Source organism: Phocoena sinus, chromosome 1 (assembly GCF_008692025.1).
Source record: "Phocoena sinus isolate mPhoSin1 chromosome 1, mPhoSin1.pri, whole genome shotgun sequence".
NCBI lineage: Eukaryota > Metazoa > Chordata > Mammalia > Artiodactyla > Phocoenidae > Phocoena > Phocoena sinus.
Window position 1 is genome coordinate 171016792 of NC_045763.1, and position 12689 is coordinate 171029480.

General features: G+C 39.2%; 1 protein-coding gene across 1 annotated transcript in view; it reads left to right on the forward strand.

Moving 5' to 3' along the window:
- Positions 1 to 1961: 1961 nt before the first annotated feature.
- The window catches only part of USH2A (usherin), an 815986-nt gene continuing 805258 nt past the window's right edge, over positions 1962 to 12689 (forward strand). Inside the window, 2 exon segments of the mRNA XM_032639255.1 lie at positions 1962 to 2446; positions 6018 to 6183. Of these exon segments, the coding sequence (XP_032495146.1) occupies positions 1962 to 2446; positions 6018 to 6183 (651 nt within the window).

Genomic DNA, 12689 nt, shown 5'->3' on the forward strand with positions numbered 1-12689 from the left:
GTTAATCTTTGGATTCTTAAGGCATAAAGAGGAGCCAGACATTGAATAACACATTGGAAGACCAATATTGGTTGCATGTTTTGTAGAGGTGTGAGTAATCCATTTGTCTACTTCACTGTGTCCTATGTACCTATTTCCAAACATATTTCTCCAGATTTTCCTTACATATTAGCTGGTTTTACATTAAACTTTGCTTTTAAATAAAAATTGCCCTTGCAAGATTATAATAATCAACTAGTAGAGAGAATAGGATAATTTGACAAAAGATGAAGATTTCCTCTGGAAGCACCTAGTTCTGATTGGTAAGGTTGATACTTAAAAGTTATGGCCAGGTCTCTCTTAGAAGAGAAATGAAAGGAAATTTGAGTGAAGACATTCTGGAGTTGTCTCTGCCTGCCTTACTAACAAGAAATGCCATACAGACATTTCTCTCACTTCTAAACATTTCTCTAAATATGATAACTTATAGAAAAAGCCCAACTGGCTAGCTGTTTCCCAAAGGAATTTTCCATTTATAAGACAGTGGAGGGATAGAAGCATCAGTTGCTTTAGAATGTTTCTCCTATAGGATGAGACGTCCCAGACGGTTGAAGAGAGTTTTGGATGTAATAAAACTACATAGAATTGACATCAAACATGCATTCGTAAATACACACATATTCATATCCAGTCAAGCAGCTAAGAAGTCAGCGGTCCTTTTGCTTCTGTGAGGTCATTTTGATGACATGATTAAATGGATTGAGGTGCATGAAAGCCAGGGAAAGGGGAGGGGCAAAAGAAGGGATTAGAGGATAAGGTGCACTGCTACTTTAAAATTATGCATGCCTGGCCCCGTTCTGGTCCCTCCCACTGCTTGAGGCACCTGCTGGAGGCTCGAGGAGCTCAGTTCCAGGCAGGCCAGCCAGCAGACTGCACTCTGAGTTTCAGGTAACCAAGCGTTCGCTGCGCAGAATCCCTGACTTGGGCGCCCAAGTCTTCCATGCGGCCGTCCTGCCGCAGTGGCCTATTTGCTGAGACTTTCCGGAGGTTACCGCAGCGTTGCCAGGCAACCAGGGACAGCGGTCCCGTGAAGAGCCATTTGTCACACTGAGGGGCCTGGTTGAAATGCTATAAAGAAATGGTAACTCAGCTTATTTATCAATACAATTACTTACACAGTATCAGGGGTCCATATGTAACCTACACATAGTCATATGAGGAAACACACAAACGTTTGCTAAATACTGAGGCGTGGGACGGACAGATGGTGTTGGGTTTCTAATCAGCTTTACCGTGAGCTTAAAGTTGCCGCACATGCTGCGATGGGGGGGGGGCGGGGGGCGGGGGAAGGCCCAAAGTGCTTTGCCAGCTTTATTCGGGACATCTGCAAGTTAGCTCTGCGTTAACAACGTCCCGTGCGTGTGTAAAGGAAATCTATATAGTTCTTAACCTTGTGAAGGAGAGTGGTTAGTGCTAATTCCCTGGGGTGGAGTAGCAATCTGAAATTACTGTGTGGGGAAATATACTAATAAAAGTATGTGCACATATGTATATGTCCAACTGGTTGTCCTGTGGGCTTTTCGAGTGCTTGATTTGCCCGATGAAGAGAGTTACCAAAAGAATGAGTGTTTTACTCTAGAGAGTGTACTTCAAAATGTTTTTAAGAAGTTTAATAATGTTTCCTGGGGACTCGGAATCCCCCTGCTTAGAATGCACGGAAAGTTTTAAAGATGTAACAGTAACAGCTCTTCCTTGACTCTCTGCTTTTGATTCCCAGACACCAGCTGCTACTCATGTCTTCGCCATCACTAAGGAGGCCTCCGGTGTTACCCCAGTGTGAAAAGCCGTCTGCGGTTTGCCGAAAATGGATTTATCTCAATGTTATTTAAAGCACGCCGTGTTAAAGAGTCGCTGGCCAGCGCCATCGGCCTGATTATTTATTTAGGAACGCTTGATTGGAAGGAGAATGCTTTTGTGTAAACATGAATTGCCTGGCACTTTCTTTGGGCTTCGGCTTCTTGTTTCCCACCCCTAAAACATGGCTCTTTACTTATTTTGCTTCCATATCGTGGGCTGACTCGCAGGGCCTTTTCCCAAGGCTGGAGAACGTGGCAGCTTTCAAGAAGGTTTCGGTGGTGCCAACCCAAGCGACGTGTGGACTCCCAGCCCGAAGCACCTTCTGTCAGAGCTCTGCCGCAGCTGAAGGCCTTCGGGTCTGTCCCCAGCGGTTCTGCATTCAAGATTGTCCTTACCGATCGTCGCCCCCCACCTACACTGACCTCTTCTCAGCAGGCCTCAGGGGCTGCATCACCGTAGACCGGCGTGATCTGAGTCCCGATGCCCACGGCCCTTCTGCAAGTTTCATTTTTGGAAATCACCAGAGTTGCTTTGCCTCTCCTCCTGCTGCCAGGTTGGCGGCGTCATTTACTCTAGCTGTGTGGTTGAAACCGGAGCAAGAAGGTGTAATGTAAGTAGCAGAGGGAGTGTAAGCTTTCCTAGGGTCCTGCAAAATCAGTAAGAGTCAAGGGTATTGCAACTTGAATTCCAACCTAGAAATGAAGGCACTTTGGAATTGATGCCACTGAAGACCTACTCCTATATTAGGCTCTCCTGGTCAACTTTATATTCCAAATAATTTTTCCTCAATTCGAAGTATTTTTCTCCTTTCTATGGATGAACTAAACCCTCAAAGAAGAGTGTGTTAAAATAATTTCATGGCAGGCAGACATATTTACACCTGGCTCTTTGTTGTTTTTTTTTTGTTTTTTTCCAGCAGTTTAGCTAAACTTTTGGTCTTAGTTTTCAGAGGCTCAACCAGGCTCAGTGTGAGTTTTAAGTCATGGGGACTAGTAATACAAATAATGGATATTTTCAAAGTTTTGGTCCAGGTTTGTATAAACAACTTGCCCTTACTAGAGTATACAATTTTCATTCGGCATGTAGTTCTCTGAGGGCTCAGGACTGTGTTGTCTGCATCCTTATTTTCCCAGGAAGAGATGTTTGTTTAACTCATCTTGGAAGATGCTCAATAATGAGTTGAATAAATGAATGACACCCTATCTCTGAAAAGAGGTCGCTTTTGGCCCTTCGCTTCCTGGCGTTTTCATCTGTTAGGAAATATACAGAAAAGCATAAAAGATTCTCAAAAGCATTCATGCCATTCATCCCAGTAGAAATGCCTTCAGTGAGTTCGGAGGGGGGCTTCCTTAACGTTTTTGGTTATTTTCTGTAATCACCTGATTTTCATTCTGTAATAGTTTTGAAGCTGGTATCTAATGTTTCCCCTAAGTGTTTAGAAACAATCTGGAAACTGGAACGAGTAGGACAGTCTTGAGGCATGTTTTGCTCATCTTTCATCTTCCTGTAGGGCTTTTGCCTCTTCTCCTTGTGAAGTTTTCTTTGTATGAGGATGTTGGCCAAATATCTAAAAACGCACGAAACAAACCAGAAGAGTCTTATAATTTCATAAGCAAATATGACTTAAATATCTTTGGTGTTTAGTTTTAATGTGCCAAGTGAAAGTTGGCATATTTTCATTTTGTTTTATTTGGAGTGAAAATCGTCACAAACCGTTACCCCTATTTCTGTATGTGCCCTGAAAGAAAACCCTGTTTTCTTACTGTTGGAAATGTCAGTAAATCCAACCTACTTAGTTTATGTAACTAACGTGCAAAGAGTTTTAAAAAATTGTCTCTTGACAAATATGGCTAGGATGAAATATTTTTTTCCAAGCTTTTTACAAGGGATATGTCTCTACCAAATTCATCCATTGGTATCATTTTGTATAAATAAGACAGAGGAGTATTTATAGAGGCAGTAGCACATGGTATATGGTTTTGAGAGTTCCATGCATCAAGGTCGTTTCCATTCTCAAAACTGAAATACCTGTGGGAATTGGGGGAATTTCAGGGTGTTTGTACTAGATAAGTAAAACAAACAAAACATGGATTATCCAATTATTGTTTATTCAGGAGCAAGATAAATCCAGTTCCTAAATATTTTGCTACCTGCCTTCCTCTCACATTCATTATCTACCCAAGCTAGTATGTTTACAAGCAAACAAAATAGCAAGGAAGATAATCAATAACATATTAAGAAATGCATTTTCAGTAAGCTTGGGGAAATAAGCCTGCATGTGGCAAATACATCCTTGAGTAATGGTCAAATTCTAACTTGTAGATTTAACTCAAGAGAGATGAACAGAGGCAAACTCTTCTTAGATTGTTTAAGACCTAGAGACAGGGAATAGAGAGAAATTCTTTCATTCCAGTGACTTAGAAATATTCACCTACCAAAGGGTTAAAAACAATCACAATAGAATTTCCATAAAATCGTATTTCCACTTTATATAAAATCTGTATGTCAACTAAACCTATTTGCCTTATATAAAATATATATATTTGGCCTCATAACTTTATCACCAAATATATGTACAGATAGAGTAAAAAAGTGACAGTGAAATAGTGACTGGTAAGTGTTCTCCGGTCATATTACCTCTCAATTCTCAAAAAGAATAAATGCAAGTGAGAAGGAATGATTTGTGAAAAAACGTGCCCTTTAAGGAAAGTTGTAAAAACACTTTTAGCAAGAATTCTTGGTTTGCCCAGTCTTAACCTTTGCCTCTTCGATTCTTCCTACTCAGATCACTGACTCATTTTTTTGAGGCTCTACTATAAACCAGGCTATGGTGCTGTTGTCAGAAAACTCATGATCGAATGGGAAGACGGATGGATGGGTGTTGTTACCAAGGCAGCACGATAAGTGAGCTCAAGGGAAGGCCCCTTACGAACCTTGAGCAGGGAGGATTCTAGGATCAGGCATTATCCTGGAGATGCTGAGTAGGAGGCAACCAGGTGAAGAAAGGAACCCAGACTCCTCTAGGACTTGATAAAATTCTCCTTCCTGGGATGTACCGCCTTCTTGAGCTCTTGTCTGTGAGATGCAGGCTGATGAGTATCTTTAATAGCTAGTTATTTGGGGGGGATGTTGATGGCTACTGTCCATGATATTTCTCTTTAAATAGCAGATTTGGAGGAGTAATCTACTCAGGGGGCTCTTCTCTCATCTGCTAAAAAGTTGAGTTGCTAGGTTGAAATGTAATAGGAAAGGGTTGCTTAAGTTCATATCTGTTTCTGCTCAGTGGGTACAGAGTGGCTAGGCACATGCAATGATATAATTAGTATAAAATAAAATATATTAAACATAAATCAATAGAGAAATTAGAAGACATAAAAAATAAAAATGTCTGTTTAAAGGGATGGGAAAAGAGTGCCATTGTGATCAGAATAGAAGTGATTAAAACAAAATAATTTGATAACTGGCCCTACACAGACCTAAAATTTTTCTGAAAATTCTTCTATTTTATCAAAACATTTCACTGTACTCTTAGAAGATTGGATGACCTTTCCTCCAGGATCGTTACCATGATCTCAGTGCCTCAGTTGGGCCGTGTGGTCATGACGAGCTACAGACACTGGCTTTGGCTTCTGGCTCGTTGATGATGAGCGAAGTAAAGGCTATAGTTGTCCATTCTCCATTTCATCATGAGAATTAAATAGAGCGATTCTGACCTCAGGGTTAGCGGTTTAGAGCCTTCTATGGACACTAACCTCTCTTTACATTAAAAAAAAAAAAAGAAAAGAAAAAAGATTTGCGCTGGTGACTCGATACCCAAGCCGGATGTGGTGTATTGTGCCGCTTCCTATAAAAGAAATAGCAGAGGAACTAATGAGCCAATAGGCTACATGTTGGTTTTGCAGGATGATTCGACCACTTTAGCTCCCATCATGCATCTCCAATAAAGGGAGTGGAGGTCCTGGGGGAATATATTGTAAATAAGAATTCTATTTTTTATTGAAATAAAAGGGCTTCTTAATTGAGAGAAAGCTTGCCCTGAATTTGATAACATTCAGGTACTCATTCATTGTGACACTTTGAGTGGAGTTTGGGGTCAGTTACATCACCATCACTGGATGATGGTTTAGCCTCTCATTTGGTTGCAGGCTGACCCTTTTTCTCTTTTCTGGTTGCTTCCCAAGGTGTGTTATAGAGAAGACAGCGGATGGGCAGATTGCGTTCAAACTTACAATATCTGAGAAAGAGACCCTGTTTTATTACCGCACAGTAAATGGTTTGCAGCCTCCAATAAAAGTAATGACACTGGGGAGAATTCTTGTGAAGAAATGGATTCATCTCAGTGTGCAGGTGAGTAAAATAAAAAATATTTAACATTTGTTTAAACACAGGGATCCATCTTCCTTTCTTTCCTTTAAATGGTGTCTTCCCATCAGATTTGAAGCACTACCTTTTAGATTTCAACTATGTGTAAATGGCAACTAAAGAAAAACAATATTTGAGTGACCTAATGGTGTATCTCTTGATATACCAGAATTTCCCCCTCAAAATTACTGTGAAAATGCCCACAGAAGGTTAGGACGATCCCATTTGGGGTAATATCCTCAGGAAATGTTTGTTTTATTTGCTTGGTGTATTTTATTTTGTTCAGAAATGTGGAAGGGCTCTTTTGCAGTCTAGTTCTAATTTTACTAGTCTTGGCAGTATTAAGACCCCTGCCTGGTTTTTACAGCGGTTTTTGGTGGATGGCATCTGATGATATGAATGCAATTCGGCTGTTGTGTTAAAATGTTGACCTCAGAACTAATGAACTTCACGCATCAGACACTCAAAAGGTGTTATATTATCACTTCAGTTGTCAACCACAGTTTGTATTCGCCTTAGAAGCTGCTCAAGACTGAGATAACTGTGAGATGGTTGGTATTTTATGGTTGTCAGGAATGGAGACAGTTTATTCTTTGGTTTCTTTAGGGCTCTGGAATGGTCCAGTGCAGCTTAAGTCACCCTTGCCTTTTATACCCGAGGTACTGTGTGCTGTAGTTCTCAGTACATGCTCTCAAAGGTGTGCTCAGATGTGGTCCACGCCAACCCCGTTTGCCCTAGAGGACATTTGTACCCTCATGCACTTTATGAAAATAATCTTTGATTTCTCACATTTTTTCCCTCACCCTGAAGCAGGTGGACTTCCTTATGTTACTTACCAGGGTTCTTGGCCTCCTTAATCAATAGAAATTGATAAGAGGCCAGACGAGAGATTCAGGCAAGGCTTTACTGGGGCCCCTGCTGCAGCAGCGGGGAGCAAAAGCAAGTAACAGATTCCCTTGCTCGCTCCCTGAAGGGGGTGGAGCTGATTACTTATATGGGGTAGGGTAGGGGTGTGTCCAGGGGTTGGGCCAGAGTGGTGGCTTAGGTGTTCTGCCCACCCCTTTGGCGGTGCTGTGTGCTGGGGACATGTGCGGTACCCTGCTTTTGCTCTGGTACCATAATTTGCCCCAACTGGACATGCATGCAGTTACTTTTAGTCCCTTATAGTTTCTTTCTTTATATTTTGTTGCTCCAGGAAACATTTGTCCAGGTGTAAACACTGCAGCAAAGGGTCCCAGGTTCCAGCCTATCTCACTTAGAAGGTCTTGAAAATTGTTATTTGGATTTTAAAGTCTCTTTCAGCATAGCTACCGTTATTGAGGACGTAAATACACTTGAAACATACCTTTGGCCTGGTAGTATGAAATTCTGCCATGTATGTGCACTGCAATGCATTAAAAGACTTAGGAAGAACATTTACAATAGAAATGCAGAGAATTAGCAATGACTGATTTCCATAGGATGGTATTGGCACAGTGATATTCACTCATCATGTTAGACTTACCTACTCTGCTTTTCTTTTTTTTTTTACATCTTTATTGGAGTATAATTGCTTTACAATGGTGTGTTAGTTTCTGCTTTATAACAAAGTGAATCAGTTATACATATACATATGTTCCCTCTTGCGTCCTCCTCCCTCCCTCCCACCCTCCCTATCCCACCCCTCCAGGTGGTCACAAGGCACCGAGCTGATCTCCCTGTGCTATGCGGCTGCTTCCCATTAGCTATCTACCTTACGTTTGGTAGTGTATATATGTCTATGCCTCTCTCTCGCTTTGTCACAGCTTACCCTTCCCCCTCCCCACTCTGCTTTTCATTAGGTTATGAGTTTAGAAAATTTGATTGTCAGGACGCAGAGGTTTCCATGCCACCAGGGTTGAAAGGACCTACAAAAAGATAGGTCACGTCTGACATCTATAGCATATGATGGATTCAGTGTGTCATGCTTGCCTCTCATTTGTTCAGTAGTTAGCAGATAGGGGACTGATTTGTTCTATATCTTGTCCATTCCACCCACTGACCAGACCAACAGAATTGTGTTATGACATATAAAAAATGGAAATAGAAAGCACTGCAGAGGGGCTTCCCTGGGGGTCCAGCGGTTAAGACTCTGCGCTTCCACTGCAGGGGACGCAGGTTTGAGCCCTTGTTGGGGAACTAAGATCCCGCGTGCCGCCATGTGGCCAAAAAAACCCACAAAAAAACACTGAAGACTGAAGAAATGGAATCTTGAAACGATGTTGAATAGCTATATTTGTCGCATATTTTTATATCAACGCTGATGAAAAAAATGCTTTTTACTTGCCTTTATTTTGCCTTATCCGTGAAAATGTGCCATGTTTTGGCAGGCAGTAGTACATTAAAAGCTTTACAAAGAAAGTTTAAAATTCCAAATGTGGAGAGGTAACCATGACTGAATTACTCCCCTGGGAGTCAGATGCTCTTAGCGTGCCTATTGGAATCAACATTATCATTTCAATACATGTCAAACGTGAGTCACTTCCTAGTCTAGGCGACATTTCTTTATAAATCTTTAAATCTTCCCCTTCTTTCAAGAAACAGTTAAAGTACTTATGATTTAATGAGACTGCTTTATTTCATAACCGACTATCAAGAGAAAATTTGTCCTATCCAATTTGTGGTCTTCTTTTACTTATTTACTTTTACATAAGTTCCCCCCCCCCCCAATTCTACATTTTACGTTAAAACTACAGAATGAAACAGTCCTAAATCATTAGAAAAGCCGTGCAGATCGCTTATTTATTCGTCTGGCATTTATTGATAGATTTGGGGGTACCCAGCATTATGGAGACCTGGATTCATTCAAATAAAAACTAAAGAGCAATTATTTAAATTGGAGTTCTGCGTAGGGTTCCTTTAAACTGGAAACAAGTCTGAATACATTTGAGATATTACAATACTTATAATAACTCATAGATGTTTAATAAAGAATGTGCTCATTCCTTGGAAGTTAATACAAAAAGCAGTGGGAAGGATAAGAGATGAGGTGTAGAGAAATCTGACTCAGGTAATGCTACTCAGTAGTTTTAACGAATACACTTGACTCAGTTTTCTTACTTATGTTTAAGAGGATAGGACTAGATGAACAAAACCAGACTTCCTGGAATTCTACGTTAAAAAGTAAGTGACTTTGAAAGTATGGAAAGCTTCTAAGTTGTGTAGGGTTGTCTAGACAGAGATGGTAAGTGACAGAGCTTCGTCCTGAAATGACGATCGGGTTTGTGCTTTTTTCTGCTTCCCCCTGCTATCTGGTATTTACACAAACATGTTTTTGGTAGATTTCATAGCCAAGATATTGACAGATGCAGCTTGTAACTTTCACTATTTAACTGCAAAGAACATATTTTAATATGAAATGTAACTTATTCTCTGCTGCCTTATAATATAGTGCATCCAAATTCTGTTTGATTTTGAGGTTAGGGACTTCATAATGCTGGGCATAGGCTAGAACACACACTTGATAATCTGGCTTAGTCAAGTTTAAAATTGCAAGTCTGTAGTGTATGCATATATTTTTACTCATCCTCCAATATGGCCACAATCAATGAATTTACGTGGTATGTGCGTGTGTATATATAAAAATAAAACATCTTTACTCATGGAGTTGGCTCAGAATTTAACTTAGAAAGTCACAGTGACATAAAATTAATTAACCGATCTGACCTTACACCTTACCTCAGACAGTTCACTGAGTATCAGCTTTCCATCAGTAAAATCAGAATTCTAATTTACCAAATCCAGAAAAAGAAATGAGTTTTAAATAATTAACTCCCTGGGCAAAAAAAAAAAGATGCTAGGAAGAGCCAGACATACCAAATGTTGGAGGTCTAGTTTCCTAAACAAAAAATGCCTGATGTTACAGTAATGGATCTAACAGCTTTTATTCAAGAACTAGCATTTCGAAGCTTCAACCTGTTGGAAAATGATTAGTTTTTAAATTAATATTCATTCAGGGACTTGAACCTGACATGATTGCCAATTTAAATTTCACTTTGGAGTTTAATATATTGGCTATTTCAAATTATATCAAGCTGAAATTCGTTATGTCATATATTTTGTACTAAAACTGGAAAAAAATCAATTCAGACTTTTTATTATCGAGTGGGGAACACTGATAACATTAGCAGATTTTTTTTAAAGCTTAGTTTTCATATTGAATCAGCACATGTTATAGTTATTTTAAGAGACCTCTTCGGATTTTCTTTTTTTTAAAAAAAGTTTTGAAAATATGTAAAAGGATTTTACTTCAGCAGTTTGTTAGGGCTTGTGGGTAGTACAACTTGGAAGTATATTGACATTTAGTTGCACATCGTTTAAAAGTAAAACCTCAGAGTTTTATGAAACTCTGAAAACTGTTTTCCCTTAAGTAGTTCTACACATTTTATGGGACAAATGGCATCAAAGGATCATTAGTATAGTAACCCATTAGTAATTATGCTAAAATAATTATGTACTATAATTCGAAGCTGATGAAATACTGCAAGTATGGACGCAAGAAATAGTTTAGCGGTGGGGTTTTTCACATCATCTATGCTCTTTTCAGGGCTCCTCGATACACTGACAAGTCAAGAGCCACAGATGGTCCTAGCTACAATAAAGTGAAAAAGAGCAGTTCTAATCTGATACAGTGAAGGAAAAAAATGCATGGGTAAATAAAGTTTTAGGGATCAACAGATGAAGAATAGGAGTTTCACAATCATAGTTTGTTCATGAAAAATGTTCTTTGATTTACGTATTCAGTCTGAAAAAGGGAAACTATTGATGGTTCTGGAGAAAAAGAAAATGCAATTTAACCAACATTTGTTAGAATAGATAAACCAACTCTCTCAATGAATCTCTGGAGTGTATGCCCATGTGCACACTTTATAAAGGTATTGCCTTGTCTCTATTGATTGAGGGAACATAAAACGTCCTTGCAGCCTTATGGAAGCTTCCTCATTCATTTCAGGAAGCTCTGTGAACTGGGATTCTCCTGGGGGCACCACCTCGACTCCCACCACAAGAGGATATCAATCCATATCGTTCCTTTCATAATTTTCATTGCTTTAAACTGTAACTATTTACATGTATATGAAAGCCTTCTGTTTGTAGCTAGCCGACTGAATATCACCCAAGTTAGGGGAATAGTTTGTTATTCAAAATGAAGTAAAGATCAATAGAATTTAACAAAGCTTTTCAGAATAATCAGCTGAAAGTGATGATAATAATAGCTGTGATTATTGAGCACTGACTAGGTGAACTGGATTAAAAAAGGAGCCTTAGAGAGGTTAAATTATCTGCCGGAATTTACAGTCTCAATTTTCTCTGACCTTTACCTAAAAAAATAATAAATTGCTGTGAACCTAGGTCACTGTGAAGACAGAAGAAGTAGTTAATTATCAAAGTTCTCTGAACTCCCCCTGACAAAAACCAAGAACTGAAACAAGACATATTTGTAAAGTAAATAAAATATAAATGAATTTTCATACATTTGTACATATTTGTAATGCTTCACATATTTACATGATTTGTACAAATAATTCAAATCAATATAGTTTACAGTTATATCTCTCAGGGATACAGGTGCCTTAAATACATAACAGAATATGATTTTATATACAGTTCTCAGTATCTTTTTGGTTTATGACAGTCAGGAAAGACTATAGTGGATTAAAGAAAGAATAATCCACTTAACCCACCCTGATCACCTGATCCATGGCATACAGAACCAAGCCTTTTGCAAGGATACCTTAAAAATAAGGGGGAATTCTTCCCACTTGATTATGGAGAAAGGTAAAACCCTCCAAGTAAAAACATAAAAATTATTCTCTGCACATTTTTGCATGAGACTTTAAACTATAATATTTAGCCAAAAGGCAATGTTTAATTCTTGATATTTTACTTAAAATTTGTACAACCCTAGGAAAATTATGTAGCTCCTTGAAATGATAGATACCTGTGACAATTGGGAACAAAGATAAACCCAGCCTATTTAGCTTCTACTGTAAATGACACGTAAAGAAAATAATGTCTGATAAAGTACTTTATAGTCTGCTGTAATGGAGCTTACAGTCTATTGGAAGGAAAAGACAATCAGACCAAGGAAAACCGAATTATAACTGTGATATGTTCTGTGGGATCATCTGAAGGCCAATTTGATCAAATCTCTGAAGTCAAGGAAAGCTTACTTTGAAGAAATTGTGTTAGACACAAGTATTAGTTTGCTAGGCCTGCCCTAAAAAATCACCAGCTGAGTAGCTTAAAATAACAACAATGTATTCTCTCCGAGTTCTGGAGGCCAGAAGTCTGAAATTAAGGTATCTGCAAGACCATGCTCTTTCTAAAACTTCTAGAGGAGTAGCCTCACTTGCTTCTTCTAGCTTCCGGTGTTTGCCAGAAATCCTGAGTTTTTAGATGCATCAGGCTCATCTCTGCCTCCGATATCACATGGCCATCTCCTCCCCTGTGTGTGTGTGTGTGTGTGTGAGTGT